This window comes from Anopheles coluzzii, chromosome 3, assembly GCF_943734685.1.
Source record: "Anopheles coluzzii chromosome 3, AcolN3, whole genome shotgun sequence".
Classification (NCBI taxonomy): domain Eukaryota; kingdom Metazoa; phylum Arthropoda; class Insecta; order Diptera; family Culicidae; genus Anopheles; species Anopheles coluzzii.
The window spans coordinates 74,364,516-74,383,490 of NC_064671.1; the positions used below are offsets into that span (position 1 = coordinate 74,364,516).

The 18,975-nt window shown below is 44.8% G+C and overlaps 3 protein-coding genes across 5 annotated transcripts; 2 read left to right on the forward strand and 1 right to left on the reverse strand.

Moving 5' to 3' along the window:
• LOC120959527 (uncharacterized) lies at positions 1-5,282 on the forward strand. Of its 2 annotated transcripts, none has more exons than XM_040382983.2 (5): positions 1-229; positions 3,324-3,754; positions 4,169-4,700; positions 4,794-4,910; positions 5,003-5,282. In XM_040382983.2, the coding sequence occupies exons 2-5, from the start codon at positions 3,371-3,373 to the stop codon at positions 5,086-5,088; spliced, it is 1,119 nt and encodes a 372-aa protein (XP_040238917.2). In that variant the 5' UTR covers positions 1-229; positions 3,324-3,370; the 3' UTR covers positions 5,089-5,282. The 2 variants fall into 2 exon arrangements, with proteins under 2 accessions (XP_040238917.2, XP_040238918.2); XM_040382984.2 differs by having other exon boundaries at positions 3,328-3,754.
• On the reverse strand, positions 5,265-7,649 carry LOC120959528 (NF-kappa-B inhibitor-interacting Ras-like protein). Its single transcript, XM_040382985.2, has 3 exons — positions 7,234-7,649; positions 6,895-7,131; positions 5,265-6,827 (listed from the first exon to the last, which is right to left on the reverse strand). The coding sequence occupies exons 1-3, from the start codon at positions 7,345-7,347 to the stop codon at positions 6,480-6,482; spliced, it is 699 nt and encodes a 232-aa protein (XP_040238919.1). The 5' UTR covers positions 7,348-7,649; the 3' UTR covers positions 5,265-6,479.
• Positions 7,650-10,083: 2,434 nt separating this feature from the next.
• LOC120959529 (eukaryotic translation initiation factor 5A) lies at positions 10,084-17,086 on the forward strand. 2 transcript variants are annotated; one of them, XM_040382986.2, is made up of 4 exons: positions 10,084-10,217; positions 14,921-15,398; positions 15,481-15,679; positions 15,791-17,086. In XM_040382986.2, exons 2-4 carry the CDS (start codon positions 15,190-15,192, stop codon positions 15,863-15,865), a joined length of 483 nt encoding a protein of 160 aa, XP_040238920.1. In that variant the 5' UTR covers positions 10,084-10,217; positions 14,921-15,189; the 3' UTR covers positions 15,866-17,086. The 2 variants fall into 2 exon arrangements, with proteins under 2 accessions (XP_040238920.1, XP_040238921.1); XM_040382987.2 differs by having other exon boundaries at positions 10,112-10,255.
• Positions 17,087-18,975: the final 1,889 nt, after the last annotated feature.

Consider the following 18,975-nt stretch of genomic DNA (forward strand, 5'->3'; position numbering starts at 1 on the left):
TCACACCGGGAGTGGCCCAGTGCTCGGCCGGCGAACCGGCAGACCAGGACGAACCCGAACCCGAACCAGTACTGATTAGAACGTCGGCCGAGCTGGCTGCATGGTAGAGGGCGCGTCTGTGCTGATGTGAAAGATCCGCGTACCGACACACGTGACGACGAAGTGCCGTTTTGCCGCTGCGATCGTTAAACCAAAGCGCGGGAAGGGTTTGGTGCAGTGAAAACAGTGTGTAAGTTTGGTGACACGATCCGCATCGATAGTGAATGTGAATATGGGAGAGGTGGACAGTGTGCTTTGGAGGAGAAATGCGCCGCAAGCCTTATTTCTGCAGTTTTAACTTAAAAAAGGGCCTGTAAAAACCACTTCTGTTACTTCGTTTTCGAATGACGTGCGTAGTTGGAGGCAATTAACGCCGTACGCGTACTGGAAGCGCAGTGTAAACATCCTCAACGGTGCATCCATTTACCATGCGGGGCCATAGAACTGACGCCGTCTGCGTACTTATTGATTGTTACACTCCACAAAACTGACTTCCTTGAAACGCGGTTGAACCCACTTGAGTTGCGCTTTTTTTCTATTACTCCAATTCCCTCAAACGACCCTTCTTCTTCTAGTGCATCTTTCAAATGTACGCATCTTTGCGCCCGGCATGAGTCGTCACAAATGAATGTGGTGGTGGTGGCGGAAACAAAAAAAATATCTATTGGACAAAATTTTGATAAGGAAACTGAGCAGTGAAGTCAGGTTCACCCCCTCTTCGCACGGTTGCTAATCTATGGACGCATTCCTCACGTATGCCATCGAATAGTTCTCACCCTCCGGCGTTGGGCGGGATGTGTGCGTGTGACATAACCAGTTTTTTTAAAGGAAAAGTTGTCACGGGAAAGAGATTTGTGTCTATTTTTTAAAACATTATTTTTTGTATAAAATAGCAGCATCATTATATAGATGTAACGACTCTGTAACGACACCGCAAGACACGGCTCCTATCAATGCACGAGAAAGACATACACTGTACAGTGTTATCAGAATCTTCTTTGACATCATGTTGCGAAATTGATTTTGAACGGATTTAATCCTTACAGAGTTTTCAAACCGGTTCTCATAGTTGTGGGACACTTCCTTGCCTATTTCATATAGGAAATACACTTTACAGGGTTTCACACTTTATCTCAAGACCGCGGGACCCCTTCCCGAATCTGCCTTAGCCAAAGCCAAGATTGCGGTATGATGCTTGAAATCGTTGATGATACCTGAAAACGTTGATGATACCTGATTTCATCGGATGCAATGCTGAATCTGCGGCACATTTCTCGAAACACACTGGCCCGCGCCGAGGACATGCGGTCGAATATTTTTTTACACGGATAACCTTTGTGTACATCAGTCTATTAGAAACACTCAATTATCCTTTCGTTTTTTTTACCAAAAAAGACAATTTAATAAAATGAGTGAATGCATATTTGTTTGATTAAAATATTTACAAGTGTTAAGAAAGTAGTTTGAACTGTTTAAATAATCTTTTTTGGTAAAAACACGAAAAAATAATTAACTGTTTTCAGTACACTGATGTACACAAAGGTTATCCGTGTAAAAAAATATTCGACCGCATGTCCTCGGCGCGGACCAGTGTGTTTCGAGAAATGTGCCGCAGATTCAGCATTGCATCCGATGAATTCAGGTATCATCAACGTTTTCAAGCATCATACCGCAGTCTTGGCTTTGGCTAAGACAGATTCGGGAAGGGGTCCCGCGGTCTTGAGATAAAGTGTGAAACCCTGTGATACAATTGGGAATTGGATTCAATGGTACCCTTTTTAGATAGGCTCCTTAGAAATTCCTATTGGATTTGTCATTCAAGGATGCTATGGATGTCAATTCCCATCACATATAGTTTATTTCGCAGTAAGAAAGGATCAAGGAAGTGTCGCACAACTATAAAAACTCGTGGAAACCCCTTTTACAGGGTTTCCCACGATTTATTGGTCAGTTCCCATGATTTTTTGGTGCATTCCCACGTTTTTTCTATCGTATCCGCTAGATTTTTGGTTCGTTCCTATAATTTATTGGTATTTTCGGATAGGAACCTACCAAAAGTTGATGGGAATCAACCAATAAATCATGGGAAACACTGTAGTTTACATATATGTTAGATATTTTTCCCGTTACTTAAGAATAAAAGTATGAAAATTCATCCACCAAAAAAAAAAGGTAACAACAATCGCGAACCTCTTTGTTTGTGCCCCATTTTATGGCAAACCCCGCAAAATCGATACCTCGAATCAATCGATCGGCCACTTAGGACTCCGCAGCAGGTACCGGAAGAGAAAAAAAAAACAATGCACATCCCGATTATGATTTATGTAAACAAAGTCGGTCAATGCAAGGATGACGGTCAGGCAATGATCGTTGAATTGTAAAAATGTAATTTAAAAACCATCAATATCACCCTCAGCTTCTTCTTCTTCTTTGGCTCAACAACCGATGTCGGTCAAGGCCTGCCTGTACCCACTTGTGGGCTTGGCTTTCAGTGACTAATTGATTCCCCCCCATAGCAGGATAGTCAAGTCCCACGTATGGCGGCGCGGTCTATTTGCGGATTGAACCCATGACGGGCATGTGCATGGCATGGCACCCTCAGCATGGAAATTATTATTATTAATTATTTGAAAAGCTACATTTTGAAACAAAAAGCAACATTTCCCAAAAGCAAGCGACACCATGTTAGGCTCGATCGAGCAGCTTGCACTCAATACCGTCAATGCCGTCACTCTTCAGAAACCCGAAAAACAGATAACAGGTATGATGAGTTAGACACACATAACCATCCCTTAATCTCCGCTGCCCGGGGTGTGTGTGACTGTACGGCAAAGGTGAGGGACAATGTTCCGCCAGCCAAAACCAACAGGCGACAACACTTTATCGCACCAGCAACGGGGTGAAAAGATCGCACCCACGATAGATTGCTGTGCTGCACAAGAACAAGCAAAAAACATCGATCGGGATGGTGGGGTTCGGTGATTGTGTAATAATCAGCATTTAGGGCATGTGTTAGATAACGATAAAAAAGGGATTTCAACGACAAGCACACACACACACACACACACAAACGCACGCACGTTTTTATCAATAGGAGAGAGATATGACGGCGGTGACGGTATCGTGAATGTCGGCTTAGCAAGAGGAAGCATTAGGTCTCGTTAGGTTATAAAATATAAATATAAAATTATTATAAATCTGTTACAAAATATTATTATTTTTTAAATAAACTAAACTCGGGAGACCTTTAGAATCGTTCATTAATTAAAACATCCTTTCTTTAGTTAGTGCTTTCATCTCAACCTGCTGTGACAGAACCGCTACCCCAACCATGGGCAAAACGGAACAACCGCTGATCGTGCGGTACAAAAACCAATGGTACGATCTGACAGAGTTTGCCCACAAGCATCCGGGCGGGAAAAATTCGCTCACCGGCCTGCACGAGAAGGACATGGCGGAGCGGTTCGATCGGGCACCGGGCCACTCTCAGGCCGCCAAATACTTGATGAAAGAGTACCAAATTAAGCACGATCCCAAACAGAACGGACACTCTCTACCGAACGGTACCAAAGCGACCGTGAACGGGACAACGCTGCGGAATGGGACCAAACCGACCGGCAACGGATTACACACCGCCAAACTGCACGGCGAGGGACATACCACGGCAGTGACCGCGAACGGTGATGTAGCGCACCTTACCGACGACAGTATGGAGGTACGTCATCCTGGTGAAGGGGTTGTTGTAGTAAAGCAAGTGTACAACAACTATTACACCTCCCCATTCCACCGTTTCCTTATCGCGAATAGTACCTATAAACGCACTGCAAACACACTCGCTCACACACACCGCATTGTATTGCCGGTTATTTCAATCGTCATCATCATCGTCATTTCCTATCGTTTCACCAACACCGTCATGGTCATTAAATAAGCAGTCGTTTGATGATTCACAGGCTGCCCAAGTTCACGCGATTCTCACACTGCCCGTACTGCCCATATCCTTATCTTGCGCGCAGCGTGATAAGGAACGTGTGCTGGTGGGGTGATTGAGGTGATTTCGTAATCCCCACGCCTATCTAACAAAACCGTTTCTCTTCCCTCCCTTCTCATTCCCTTTCCCCTTACCTAGTACTTGGTGGACTGGAGCAAACCGATGCTGCTTCAAATCTACCGGCTGGGCGACAAGTACGCCGAATGGGTGAACAAACCCGTCGATCGCGAGCTGCGCCTGTTCGGACCGACCTGGGTGGAAAACCTTACCCGCACGCCCTGGTGGATAGTGCCCGCCTTCTGGGTACCGGCCATCCTGTACCTGATCGTGCGCCACGGTGCACAACAGGTGGCCACCGGCCGGGGGTTTGCCAGCGCGAGCGAATCGTTCCGTACGGTCGAGCTTTACCTGCATCTAGCGATCGGTGCGTTCGCGTGGACGCTGCTCGAGTACTCGCTCCACCGGTGGGTGTTCCATCTCGACCCGAAGGGCAACCGGGTGCTGCAGACGTTCCACTTTCTGATCCACGGCCAGCACCACAAGGTGCCGTTCGATCCGCACCGGTTAGTGTTTCCGGTACCGCCGGCCCTGCTGCTGACCAGCCTGTTCTACCAGCCGGTGTACTATGCATTCCCCTATCCGCGGCTAACGCTTGCCGGTGGACTGATCGGTAAGTGGGTTGGTTTTTTGTTTTGTTGTGACTGAAATGAAGAGAGAAGAGGAATGGTTTTAGTAACGCTGTCATTCGTTTCACCACCCGCAGGCTATCTCGTATACGATATGATCCACTACTATCTACACTATGGCAGCCCAGCCGGGGGCCATCTGTATCATATGAAGCGATACCATTACTCCCATCACTTTGTCCATCACGATCAAGGTAAGTCTTTTGTATAAACGGGAGAGGAAAGAGAACGAATAAATTAGTAGATGTTTTACATTATTCTTAACATCTCTTCATTACCTCTCTAGGTTACGGTATTAGCAGCGACTTCTGGGACAAACTGTTCGGAACGCGCATCATGCTGCGAAAGTTAAAGTATCTACTGAAGTGGTAAAACTGTGCCAGCAATCAATTCCTTCTTTCGGGTCGTTCAATTCCAATGGGATGGTGGTGCAAAACACTACTAAACTGGGCTGTTTTTTTTTACTTTTTAATAATAAAAATTAAGCAACTTTCATCCGCTTTCTCGTTTCGGAAAGCAGACTGAGCAAGCGAGAAGCGTGAAAGGAGTTGGCATTATAATTGAAAGTTGTGGTTTTATTACACTTTAATGTACCCGATTCAGTTTGTTTTGTTTTCTTATACAGCTACAGATTGCATTCTTACTTGTTTTTTTTCCGGCTTAAGTACGAAAAGTGTGTCTCACAGATACTTTTTTGTTGTTGTAAAGAAACGTAAAATATAATTGCAGTTTTGGCAGCATGCGCTGCTACGTCCGCTCTTAAGCTGCGGGATTAGTGGTCGAATGAATTTAATTAAGTTAATATTTCTTTACTACACAAGCTGAAATATAAATGGATCAATGGAGGACGTAGATAAATCCCACCAAAGGTTTACAGGGTTTCCCGCGATTCATTGATCAGTTGCCATGATTTTTTGGTGCGTTCCCAAGATTTTTTTATCGTATCCCATAGATTTTTGGTTCGTTCCCATAATTTATTGGTATTTTCCGATTGGATATCAATACAATTGGACCAACAGATTCTGGGAAACGACCAAAAAAATCGTGGTAACGCACCAAAAAAACATGGGAACCCACCAAAAATTGATGGAAACCAACCAATGAATCGTGGGAAACCCTGTAAAATACCTTCCACTCAAATAACATACTTTTAATAACCAATTTCTTCATTTCCTGTTATTTCTGTAAGCTAAAAAAAGTCTAACTTGATAAAAAAAAAAACATTTTAAGCAAAAGCGAATTTAATCACACTAAGTGCCTTCACATTTCAGCTCATTTGTAATTTAAAAAAAAATCAAAATAAACCCAAAACTCATTCATTCGGCCACTATTCTCAACACAAAGAGCGGAGAAATAAAAGCATTGAGGAAGGAAAATAGTGAATAAATAAAATATTACTCTAAATTTTAAAGTAAACAATATAAAAGGCGAATCACATCACTATGAGAGCTGCTGACGAGACAGCAGAGAAAATGCGAATGCTACAAAGAATGCAATGAATATTGCCAATCCCGCTAAGTAGTTAAAGGTTTACTAAATACAATCGTACGATCCTCGTTTCATCCTGCCATCACGGTGTCATACCCATACACAGGTATGCATATTCGATACGGCAATTAAGTAGTGAATGTTTTGCTTGTTTTTTTGGTTTCACTATGCTCAACAGCCCTAATTAGCAGCAGCAGCAACAGCCGTCCACTAGTAATCTGCACTAACACATAAATAAAGCTCTTCTCCGCTGCTGCTGCAATCGCGCGCTGCAACTAGCTGTTGTCCACCTTGGACGTTTTCTGCGTGAGCTGTCGAAGCTGGGGGAAGGAGCTTTTGGTTTGCGTCGGGTAGAGGCGTATCGCCAGCTGGATGAACGGTTCGTACAGCGACGCCCGCTCCATCGCGTTCACCGTGTAGTGCTTGATGCGCTCCCGGGCGCACCAATTGTTGGCGCGGTTGAGATTGGACTCAATTAGATCGTTGTTACTGATTTGGCTACCGTTGCTGGTGCTGTGGTACTGGTTCCCGTTGGGGGACTGCGGTACGGTACCGGTCGGCGCACCGTTGCCCGCCGACCGCGGATGCCGTGAGTGCATGTTGGCTATCACAATAATTATCATCTGTGCGGAGGAAGAAAATAATCGATTTTAGCACACTGTTTGCCGTCAAACCCCGGTTTGCATGTACCTCCTTCTTATCCTTGTACTTGTCGATATCACTTTTAATACCGGCCAGCAGATCCAGGCTGGCCGGATCGCTCGGATCGTACACCAGCACGAACGCGTCGGCAAACAGGAGATAGTGGCGGGGCAGCTGCACATTCCCCTGCAGCCCGGCCGTGTCGTAAATGCGCAGCATGTCCCTACTGCCCTTCCCAGTGTCCACGCTGGCCACGTACGTGTCTTCGATCGTGCTGTGCAGCTCCTAGTGGGTTGTGTTGTGATGCCAGTTCCGTAACGGTACAACGCAACGGTAGTTTAATTAGCATCGCCGGAAGTGCCGCCATCGATCATCGCCCGTACTTACCGAATCGATCGTAACGTGGCCGTAGATGAGCTGCTCCAGCATTGCCGTCTTTCCAACGCCCTTGCCGCCGCATAGTACCACTTTGCCAATTTTTGTAATTTTCGACGTGAGCATATCCGTGCCTTATCCGCGGTTGCCCATGTACCCGTGCGGCTATTATCAGCAACACACACACACACACACGTACACTCTTTTCAGGTGAGAAATGCACTACCGTTTGCTAACCGTTGAGGGGTCTAATTGCTTCTTCTCATAGCTGTGCCCCGTTTGCAGAAGTCACCGGACGACCCCCTTTGTGCACAAATGCGAAGCGAAAGCGAAGCGCCTGCGACGAAGGGTAAGTTATCGTGTGAATCCGCAGCACAAACAACGGGATTGTTTACGCTTCAGAACTGGGGGCGATGACATCGAGCTGTCAAACCCATATTTGACGCTGGTCGCTGTCAGGTTACGCACAGTGTGCGCGCAGTTCGAGAATAAAACGCATACTTGAGCCATTTTAACCCTGTTGATGGGTACCACCAAAAAGGTACAACATTCAAAAATTGAAAGATGCCGAAAATAATTCCTTTCAGATGCTTCAGACCATGCTCTAGAGAATTCTTAAATTAATAGTTAAACTGAAGTATCACAGATAAGGATACTCTTAACTATTGTGGACTATTTCAGTCTGAAGGGTTCAAATTTATGCACACAAATCGATTTATTTCACATGCAAGAAAAATGTTTTCATGAGTTTGCTAGTTCGTCCATACGATTTGGCAACAAATATTCTCGCTACATTTGCATTGATCCGGGCCTTTCTTTCCGAGCTTTCTTTAAACAGTTGAAGCATTCTAAAACGCAAGGTTTAAACAAGTTCACTAGGCGAACTGATTGTTATTTATAACTGCGATATTAGCTGTGGAGATTGCATATGAACTACGTACACTAGCGAACCGATGTGCCACTTGGAAAAAGGTGGGCTTCAAACGTTTTGTCAACCGCAACAGATTAAGCTAAAACGACTGGAAAATCAAATATCAATAGAAAAAAACGAAAGCTTCATAGCTTCACTTGTTTGCTCCTAATGGTTTATAACACATCATTATATAGCTGTCTTTCGTCTAATCATGACCTATATAGCCTTCTAACTTTTCGAACAAAATTATATAACCCAAATGCCACAAATCCACTAAACGACCACTAAACGGGTTCTAAACGACCCAAGCTCTCTACCAAAACGGAATATAGAAAGCCTTCGTTTAGCAGACAGTGAACGACTCACTACTAAAAATAGCAAAAAAAAGGCTGGTGGCGCCATCTGTTGATGGAATTCCCAACCACTGAAGCACTTTCCTCGTTTTGAGAGCTTTCTCTCTCCCTCTGTACTGTTGTATGATTTCGAATTGAAGTTATGCATCACTAGAACTAGAACGTACAGAGAGAAGGAGAAGGCTCTGAAAACGAGGAAAGCTTAACTGGCTGGGTCTCAAACCAACCATTGGCGCCATTAGCTTTTTTGCTATTTTTAGAATGCATGAGTCGTTTGCCGTCTGCTAAACGAAGTTTTTTTTTAATTCCGTTTACGTTGAGAGCTTGAGCCGTTTAGTGGTCGTTTAGTGGATTTGTGGCACATGAGTTCTCCATATTTTAAATAAAAATAGATTTAACACTATCATCATTTTTAGAATTAATCGCTTACTAATATACATTGACGAGAAATTTCATGATCTCTATTTATTGTATTCCTTCTCCAATTTCAGAGACACGCAAAATTTGTTTTAGTTATCTCTTAAATCTCCCGGCTTTATTGGGAAACGTATGGAATAAATTACCTATATTATTTGTCTAATTGTATCTTCTATTTGAATAGATATTAACATTTAAAAGATATTAACCAGACGCGGGCAGAACTCTTTACACAAGTTACAGAAGTAAATATTTACACAAAAAAGTCGAAATATCTCGCTAGAACTAAGCCAAAGTTAAAAAAAAAGTACTAATACTAATAAGATAAATACAGTGGAGCGCCGTTTATCCGGGCTTCTCGGGACCTGACCTCGCCCGGATAAGCGAATAACACGGATAATGAGTCAAATGATATATTTTATCACCAATTCCTGGTTATGTTTTGGGAAATTTTTCTTAATTTTTGATACTAATAACCCAGTTATTACTAACTTCATGTTTTTCCAAGGAGAATATTTAAAATTTGCCATGAATTATTGTGTTTTTGTTATGACAATGTGCTCTTATAACCGCTTTTTCAAATATCCTCCTCATAACACAATGTCACTTTTGTATTGAACTGTCATTTCTCAACAGCACGGATAAACGGAAAGCCGGATAAAAGATACCCGGATAAACGGTGCTCCACTGTACACTGTTTTTCAAGTCATTTTCTAATGTGAACGGCATTATTCAACAATCGCCCGAACTTTTTTCAACAGCCACAAATGTGTTACAAATAATGACAGCTGTTGAAAAACATCGTGAAAGATTAAATAATGCTGTTAACATTGAAAAGTAAGCCGAAAAACAGTGTAAGATAACAAATATGTAAAAAACTAGTTACCTGGCATAGAGAAAGCTTGTTGCTGTGTATGCATACCTCCTCTCGTTTACCTTTACTTCCTTTTCATCCACTAAATTCTCATCAAAAACAAACGCACAAAACCCCACCAACAACTGCCCACAAAATGCACACTCCCACTGTGCGGTCAAAAGCGTTCGCCCGAAAACACCGACACCGGAAGCGGCCCGGCTGCGTTTTCCCCTCGCTCGACGTACAGAAACGCACACTCGCCGGCCACACCGCGGCCCCGCGTACACGACGAAAACGCAAACTGTGCGGCTGTCAAACTCTGCCCCTCTTGCGAACACCACACGTTCGTGCCGCGTGAATCGTGCCGTCTCGCTCGCGCACCGCACCGATGTGCTTCCGCAACTAACGCCATCGTTGGAGCGATCTTCTTTTGTCCGTGACCATTTTGATCACACATGTGAGTAGCGACATTCTGCCGGAGTGCGTACCGGAAAAGTGTGTAAAAACTGCTGGAAAACGGGCGCCGGTGGCACGAAACGGTTCGGTTTGCGGCGTGGAACACGGGTGTGCTAAGCGTTTCGGGCCCGGGTCGCTGGCTGGCTGGAGAAATTAGAGTGTGATAATTCCGTACGCCCGCTGCCCCCTTTGCATTTGCACGTCGCCGTCGTGTCGGTGGCGATGTGTGATGGTGCTGGTGGTGGTGGTGTCGCGGTCGTCGATGGTGGTGATGATGGTGGTGGAAGAAGCGGTGCCCGTGGCTCAAGCGGCAACACGGCGGCCCATATCCGAAGAGGAGAGCTGTGGACAAAAAAAAACGGTGTTCGAAATGGGATGGAAAAGCGGAAACGCGCGATGAAATGACGTGAAAGGAGCTCCTGTGCGCCACGAACGAAGAAGAGGAAGAACAAGAACGGTCACATCGCTGTGGAAGAACCCCCGATGGCAGAGGGGGTTTGTGCAAGTTATTGGTAGTAAAATGCGAATTTATTTGCAGCGTATGTGTGTGTGTGTGTGCGTTTAAGGAGAGTCCACACACACGCACACGCACACACATGGTCAAAGAAGCTGTCGAGAACACCACCGGATGTGTCTGTTCGCGCTGGGTGCGGTGCAGCTACGGTCGATGTAGAGCTTTCACCATGTCTGAAGAGTTTTCTGTAAATGTACCCACAACATTGGGTACAGAGTTGGAACAACGGAACCCACGGGGAGGAGGAGGTGCCTGTCCCCAAGAAGGATGGATTTTTTGCCCCACCAACCTCAAAATGGGACCTTCCACCCCTACGCACCAGTAAGAATGTTGGAAGGATTTGGCACAGGTTGGCTGTATTTTTATCGTGCCTTTTGATAACATATCCCTTCAGGCGGACATTGTGCAAGAATTGCACATGCACACACACACACACACACACACACACTTCCGACCACATATTGTGTTGGTCGGAGATGTCTACTTGGATGATAGAATCTGTCAAACTAAAAACGGGATTCGCTGCAGTCGTTTTGATCTTTTGGTGCACACACAGATGTTTGTACACATGATTTTAGCGAAGAGTCTAAGGAAGGCCAAGGGCTCGTTGGATATCAACAAAGGCCAAAGAGGGGCAGAGTGATTGCCGATTCGGTCGGAAGCCGCGTGTCTCGCAGCTGAAACTGTAAAATCGTGCTACCAAGGTGGGAGGGGTAAGTGCAATCACAAACACACATATACACTGTTGAATGATTTCATGTTCCTGCCTAAGCTTAGCACATTCGCAAGCTTAGCTATGGATGTAAAAAAACCATAAACATTCCCTAACCTCCCCCATTCGGGCGACTAGAAGGTGTGAAGACACGTTTCCTGTGTTAATTGAAATTTTCCACCAATTTGGCAGATATTGTAAGGAATTGCACACCACCTTATGCATGCTGTCCAAAAAAGTGGGGAGTGCGAGGAAGTGTGTGGTGTGATAAGGGGCACATTTCCACTTGTCCGCTACTGTCTTGAGAAGCAATAGGGAAGGCTAGGGAAAGCTCCAGGTGTCAACAGTTGACGTGGCTACTATTGCTGCTGCTGCTGCTGCTGCTATGCTGCATGTCATCAAGCGTGGAGCCGGCCGGAATGCCGCAACATGGCAAAATGGCAAGTGGTGATGATGGTGGTGGTGATATAGGCAGTGAGCAGTGAGTTGTGCGTGCGCGCCCGTGCATGTGTGTGCGTGTGACGAGGGGTCATTGATGTGCCTGTGTCGGTGAATGTATGAGTGCGCGCGCGGAATGACGAATGCACAGACGGAAAGTGGTGTGGTGCGCAAGGAACGCAACAGCGGCGGCGGCGGCCGCCGCAAGGAAGTGCAGAAAACGTGTGCCGAATTTTGAGCACAATTCAGAGGAATGATTGCTCCCTTTTTATACACGTTTTTATAGTGCACGATTTGGTAATGGCGGAAAAAATTGTTTCAATCTTGCAAAAAAAAATCTCCGGGAAATTGCAAGAAAAGACGTACATTGGAATTAGACGTGCACGGAAGAGGGATGATGATGCAAAGAAGCAGTTCAGCCTACCTTTTTCCAATTGATTTCCAACCCACACGGTGGCGCGGTGTCTGTCTCTCTCTCTCTCTTTTTCGCTCCCACGTGTGCCGCTTGCGAACCGTTCGTTCCGTAACGGGCAGAGAGCGGTTCCTGTTAGCGCTCTCATTCTCTCCCTCGCTCGCTCGCTCGCTCTCTTTCTTTCTACCTGCAACGCGGTAGGCGCAGGGCGTTTACATGCTTTCTCAAGACGGCGACGATGTGCTTGAGCAGCAGCAGAAGCAGCCGTGCGGGCCTGCTGCCAGGTTACAGCAGCGGTCGATGTGTCGGCAAATGTTCTTCTTCTTCCACATCACCACCACCACCATCATCATCAGCGCCGGTGTGGCTTAAAAACCCGGCAAACCGCCGCCAAAGCGGAGGGTAAAGATCCGCATTTGACTTGCCGTTTTCACTGTTGTGTCTTTCTCCTTTTTGCCTTCTTTTCGCCGGCTTGTGTAGAGTGAGCGAATCATCATCATCACACACACAATCACAATTTACAGTAAGAAAAGTCTTGGAGTCTTGGATAGTAGGATACATCGTATCATATCAACTTGAAACAGTTGAAAGTCTTGTTGGAATATTCTATTAGAATATTCATATAGTAATGTTACAATTTATCTAAAAAAAAATTATGCATATGTGTGTGTGGTGATCACAGACTAGAACAAAAAGTTTACACGTCGATCGAAGTGAGAGGCAAACTTTCGTTCTATTGTACCCATTTTACCCCGATTTGTGTCGAACACGGGCAAACCGGGGGCGACACGGCTCTATTTTTAGGTTATGTTCAACGGGTGCGATGTTCCGACTTCTCGATATCTCTTCTATAAAAGCAATATCGCTCCTCTGCCCACCACCACCACCGCTAACCAACCGACCCATCCCATCCCATCCATTTACAAAACGAACGAAAAAGAGCTTTCTCTTCTATTCTCATGTACTACACTATGTTCTTTTTCAGCAACCTTTTGTTCCCAACCGGCGATAGAGGGCTTCAGACTGATCCAATCGTCGTCACCTTGGAAACGAATACATTTGCGTATTGTGTGATACATAGGTGACACAGCACGCGGTGCGTAACGCTTAATCGCACGTGTTACGAGTCAAATTCGGATCCTCGTTTCTACTCCACGAGTTCTGAAGACTCTTCTATTGTTCGATCCCGAGATGCCTGCAAAGTCAATGTAGATCGAAAGGCCACTGAGCACAATTCTTTGGACAAAAATTTACAAAATCGTGCAAATTGGATAAAGAAATTCGGTTTGGAATGACCCACCCCACCTTGGAAAAGGATCAATTGTTATCAACAGTAGCAACGAGTGAACGCCTCAGCTTTTCATCCGCTGACGTCTCTCTTGCACCAGCCGATAAGTAATCAGCATAAAACACACCATTCGTTACCAATCGGTTACTGATAAGACGAAGCAATGACACCCATACACACACAGAACCGTCTTTTAAATGAGAAGTACTCAACGGTGTGGTGTTGGGTTGTTAAAAACCGAAAACGTGTCAGCTCACATGTGGAACCTGGGGCACGTCACGAAAAGAACGAAGAAAAGGAAGGAAGGAACGTACGATCAATTCATATTTGATATGTTACTGGTCGTTTTTGTAGAGACTGTACGTATCTAAACGAACATGTTAATGTTACGGATTGATTTTCTATTATTCGTAACACGATCGTTTTCCATTTCCGACCCAAAAGCACGTGTTTTGATGTGAAAAATATCATACCAGGGGCTTAAGCCTTAAGTATGATGAAATATTGATTGCTCCGGCGCATAGCATCATAGCAAGTCAATAGCGCACATTTATCATGATGCAATAAAGTCATACACATGATAATCTGCCTATTTTATCGTACCATAATTGCGCGGTGTGTTGTTGTTGTGCGTAGCCGGCGCATTTTTCAATTCGGGAGTGGTGTCATCCTCCCCGTTCTCTAAAGCCATGCTTGTGTGTGTGCGGCTCGGTGTAGCTCACACACTTTAGAATTGCCGGGTGCATTGATGCGATTTTGGTGCAAAAATGCTTAGAACAAATCGCCGATTTGGCCTTGACGTGCGCGCGCTCTAATCGTTGCAGCCACTGCCTCTGCGTAGGTTGAAGGGGAAGGAACAGAGGAAGAAGCACGGGATCGAAAATTTGCAACGGATTATTGATTTCGTACACCACCCGACCACGTATTCAGAAGTGCGATGGTGCGTCCCTAGACACATGTTTGTCTTGTTGGGGGGGGGGAGGGGAGTCGTCGTCGTAAACTTCCTTCCCCGGTTGGAAGATTGTTCTCCAGGGAGGAAGCTTCTAGGTGTACGATCTATCGCCAGCGAGAACAGTACACATTTGGTTGTCCTATTGTGAACGTTGCTGGTCCAACAACACCAGGGGTTTGTTGTCGTTCGCGATCGTGTATTCCACAGAATCCGCAAACCGAAACCGTCGCTTTTTTTCTTAAGCCTTTAAGAAGAAGCTCGTGCCACCCGTCGGTAAAGCCAGCTGCTGTATCCTGCGGTCCGCTTGGATCGAGGTTTAGCTATGTGCACCACTATTACAATTATTAATAATGATGTAATCTTCTTCTTATCCTTTCTCAAAAAACAGCGTAAGCAAGATCTTTTACAGATCCGTCAGATTAACCGTGCATATACAACAGCATTGTTTGTATATCCAGTCATCTGGAGGAACGGAGGATCTCTGCCTACAACAACCCACCCCGTCGTCATCGTCCCTGGGAGGATAGTGCCGCGGCAGCAGCAATCGGAAGAACTCTGCTTCGTTTTTAGCGCCAACCCCCCCGTTGTGCTCTTTTTTCTCTCTCTCTCTGTGTGCGAGCGTTTGATCGTTCCCCCCAAAAACCCCAATCAATCAAAATGACTGAAATGGAGGACACTCACTTCGAAACCGCCGACTCCGGCGCGTCCCAGACGTTCCCGATGCAGTGTTCCGCGCTGCGCAAAAATGGTCACGTGATGCTGAAGGGACGGCCCTGCAAGATTGTGGAAATGTCCACTTCCAAGACTGGCAAGCACGGTCACGCCAAGGTCCACATGGTCGGAATCGACATCTTCACCGGCAAGAAGTATGTGTACTACCCGGGCTCTTCTTTTTCCACAACACCCTTTCTTAACCGCTTAAACATTCACTTCCCCACTTTCCCCTAGGTATGAAGATATCTGCCCGTCAACACACAACATGGACGTCCCGAATGTAAAGCGCGAGGACTACCAGCTGACCGACATTGACGATGGCTTCCTGGTGCTGATGAGCGACAACGGCGACCTGCGTGAAGATCTGAAGATCCCGGACGGTGAATTGGGTACCCAGCTGCGCTCGGAATTCGATTCCGGCAAAGAGATTGTCGTAAGTATTTGTGTGATAGACGTAGCGAGAGAGTGAGAGAGAGAGAGTTGCCTCCGTCTCGCCCAGTGTGCTGATGAAACTAATCGTTCCATCCTTTTATTTTCCCCCCAGTGCACTGTCTTGAAATCATGTGGCGAAGAGACTGTGATTGCCATTAAAAACAACACCTCAGGTGATAAAAACTAATACTTCGTTGCCTGTCTAAACAACAACCACAACAACAAACACAACAACAGCAGCAGCAGCAGCCACAGCAGTAAAAAAGCAGTAAACGACGGTACCAGAATCAGCCGTAGCAGCAGCAGCAGCAGCAGCATCAGCAGTAGGCGCCGGCCACACATATTACAGCACTTTCTTATACCACCATCACCACAACAACAACAACAACTACTACTACTACTACTACAACAACTCCTCCTGTTGCACCAAGCAGCAAGAAGAGCAACAGCATTCACCACCACCAGCAGCTAGAATATATAAAGATATAAAGAAGAAGGAAAAAACACAAACAAACAAAAAAACACATTAGAAATACCATCTCGTCTCTGAGGTTTAAAAAAAAGAAACAATAAAGGAAAGTTGTTAAACCGACAAATAACAAACACAGAAAAAGAACAAGGAAGAAAACAAAAAGAAATTGTGAAACAGATGTGTGAAACAATGCGGTAGCAGCAGATAACATCAACAAGCAGAAGAAGAAGAACAACAACAACTGCAAAATGCATGATGGCACAAGAAGAACACCAGCAACACACACAAACACATCCAGCCAGCCAGCCCGCACCCGCATCCGCTCCGCCGTCACCACCACCCATGTGTGCTGTGCACCTCTGGGGGTTTGGAAAGGAAAAAACAAAACATAGTTATATAACATCGTTTCTATATTAAATGGGGAAAAAAAAATGGCGACATTAACAACCACCAACACAACACAACTACGACGGATTAGCCTTTTTCTCCTTCTAGAGAAACTAGAGAACCACTATTTCGTTGAGGTTGAGGTTGTGGTCTTCTTTTTACCGTTTTTGAAGACGATTGTCGTCGAGTGTGGAGAAATATCGAGAGAGAGAGAGAGAGTGTGCAAAGGGATTCATTTACCATCCAACTCCAGGGATCCAGGGATTCATTTACCATCCAAGGAGCGAACGCGGCTGGAGAAGAAGAAGAAGAACATATAATCCTCAGAAAATGGAGATCCCTTGCCGCGGGGGCATACAATTTGGTGCAAACACGACGATAATCGATACCATTATTGCATTTTTTTTTTGTTAGTTTGTTTGTTTTTTCAAACTCTAGAGCAGAAGGATAGAGAGAGAGAAAGAGAGAGAGGAAGGAAGAACACGTTGTATTTGAAACTGAGAAACGAGGAAGAAAATACAATCCCCCCACTCCGTTTTCCACAGAGAATGCGTTTGCCACCTCACCATACATACACTTACACACCCACACACATTTACGTTTTGAACAAGGAAAGAAGCTTCGCTGTTTGTAGTTTGCAGAAAGAACCATGTTGGGAAAGGAGAGGATCATGTGGATTATCATGGCGGTGGGGTGGGGGTGAAGGAAAGGGTAACTTTTAGCTGCACAGTGCTGGTACACACCGAATGTGCAAGATCGATCTCTCTGTACTGTCGTTCACAATAGCAGAAGCTTTTGAGAGTGGGTGGTGGTGGTGGTGGTAGTAGGTGGACGCGGAAGTGTAGTATTGTGCGTCAGAGCATGATCAAGCATCTTCCTCTCCCTATTCGGCGTTTTGCTTGTTGTTTCAGCAAATCGTGTGGCGACAAGAATACTAATCACAAATAGAGCATTAGGTGGTGGAGGGGATGTGGTAACTTACTACGAGTCGATGTGACATGAAATCCTAATAATCAATCAAGAGAGAGAGAGAAATTGCTTTTCCACTTTTTTTTGCCCACTTACGTTCGCTCCGTTTGGTTTCATTTTCATCCCAAAAAATAGTATCTTCCTCTCGTCTAACGCTACCTTGTAACGTACTTTGCATTAAGTGGCTATATACAATCATTTTTGAAGTAAGATCGTTTTTTTTCTTTTTCAAAACACGTTCATTACCAAACGATCGTGTTGTAGCGTGCACTTTGAAACATCTTCGATCCATGTAAGTGTGTGTGTGTGTGTGTGTGTGTGTGTGTGTGTGTATGGTGTCGTATTCGGTTGATCTAGTTCAGTAGAGTTGTAAGAGATCAAGCAAATTGTTAAAAAACAGGAGAAGATGTAATACAAGAACAAATTACCTTCCCACTGCAAGGAATGTGGCAAACAATAGGGAAACAAAATAGAAATAACGATCATTATACTACTGTGTGTTCAACAGTGATTGACGGAATAGAAAACACAGACAGACACACACACACAGAAAAGAAAAGAAAAGAAGACAACAAACACAGGGCCAAGTGAGGCGAAGAGACAGCGAAAAGTAACACTCAGAACAGAAAAAATACACTCAAAAACACACTCAAAAACATTAATATCGAACATTACTCCAGCCAGAGACGCGCGCACTATTGTTTGTTATTGCGGAACAATTAAATTGGAGCAAAACTGAAAACACAAAACATACTAACGGCAAAAAAAAAACTATGGAACAAATAAAATGAAATAAAACAGAACTAAAAGTGAGAAGAAAAAAACAAAACAAGAAAAACACACAACGCCTCTCCCTGAAAATTTGGACAGAACACGAAAAACGAAATAAGAGAAACTTCTGCCCTCCTTTTCTTCCCCCCTCCCATTGGACGTGTGTTTGTTCGTTTGTGGAAGATGATGATTTTACAAAAAAATAGATAAGAAGAAAAACACCAGGAAAAAGAAATCGGGACTGTTCCGGGCAGGGGAAGGAAAGTCGAAGGACTGAAGTGTGGCAATGGACAAATAGTTTTTTCTTGAAAATCTTTTCTCAATTCGCCTATTTGATTGAACTATAAATCCTCCAACGGTAAGAACACTCGCAGAAGAAGAAAAAAGACCCCCAAAAAATGCCGAAAGATGGGGGCATCCTTTCAGTACGGTTCATCCGTGTTCTGTTTGTCCTGAGAGTAAAAAAAGAAATAAAAGAGAAATAATTGTACAAGAAATGCAAATCGAAGACACTGCAACTTAAATGCATCAGTAGCGCGTTTGTTGGGCATTTCGGGAAAGAAAAAAAGATTCACGGTTATTAAGGGCATCGCATGAATGCTGCAATGTTACATGATGTTCCGGTCCGTAGGTTCGGTGCTTGTGTTAAGAATATATCCTTTTGCCACGTCTGCGTAAAGCAATCTTTTGAAAATGAG

Excerpts from the sequence above, each read along its gene's own strand:
- LOC120959527 (XM_040382983.2), top strand. The coding sequence starts at position 3,371 with ATGGGCAAAACGGAACAACCGCTGATCGTGCGGTACAAAAACCAATGG. Across the intron at positions 3,755-4,168 it reads TTACCGACGACAGTATGGAG|TACTTGGTGGACTGGAGCAA; the intron begins GTACGTCATCCT and ends CCCCTTACCTAG. Across the intron at positions 4,701-4,793 it reads GCTTGCCGGTGGACTGATCG|GCTATCTCGTATACGATATG; the intron begins GTAAGTGGGTTG and ends CACCACCCGCAG.
- LOC120959528 (XM_040382985.2), bottom strand. The coding sequence starts at position 7,347 with ATGCTCACGTCGAAAATTACAAAAATTGGCAAAGTGGTACTATGCGGC. Across the intron at positions 7,132-7,233 it reads GCCACGTTACGATCGATTCG|GAGCTGCACAGCACGATCGA; the intron begins GTAAGTACGGGC and ends ACAACCCACTAG. Across the intron at positions 6,828-6,894 it reads AGTACAAGGATAAGAAGGAG|ATGATAATTATTGTGATAGC; the intron begins GTACATGCAAAC and ends TCCTCCGCACAG.
- LOC120959529 (XM_040382986.2), top strand. The coding sequence starts at position 15,190 with ATGACTGAAATGGAGGACACTCACTTCGAAACCGCCGACTCCGGCGCG. Across the intron at positions 15,399-15,480 it reads GACATCTTCACCGGCAAGAA|GTATGAAGATATCTGCCCGT; the intron begins GTATGTGTACTA and ends ACTTTCCCCTAG. Across the intron at positions 15,680-15,790 it reads ATTCCGGCAAAGAGATTGTC|TGCACTGTCTTGAAATCATG; the intron begins GTAAGTATTTGT and ends TTTTCCCCCCAG.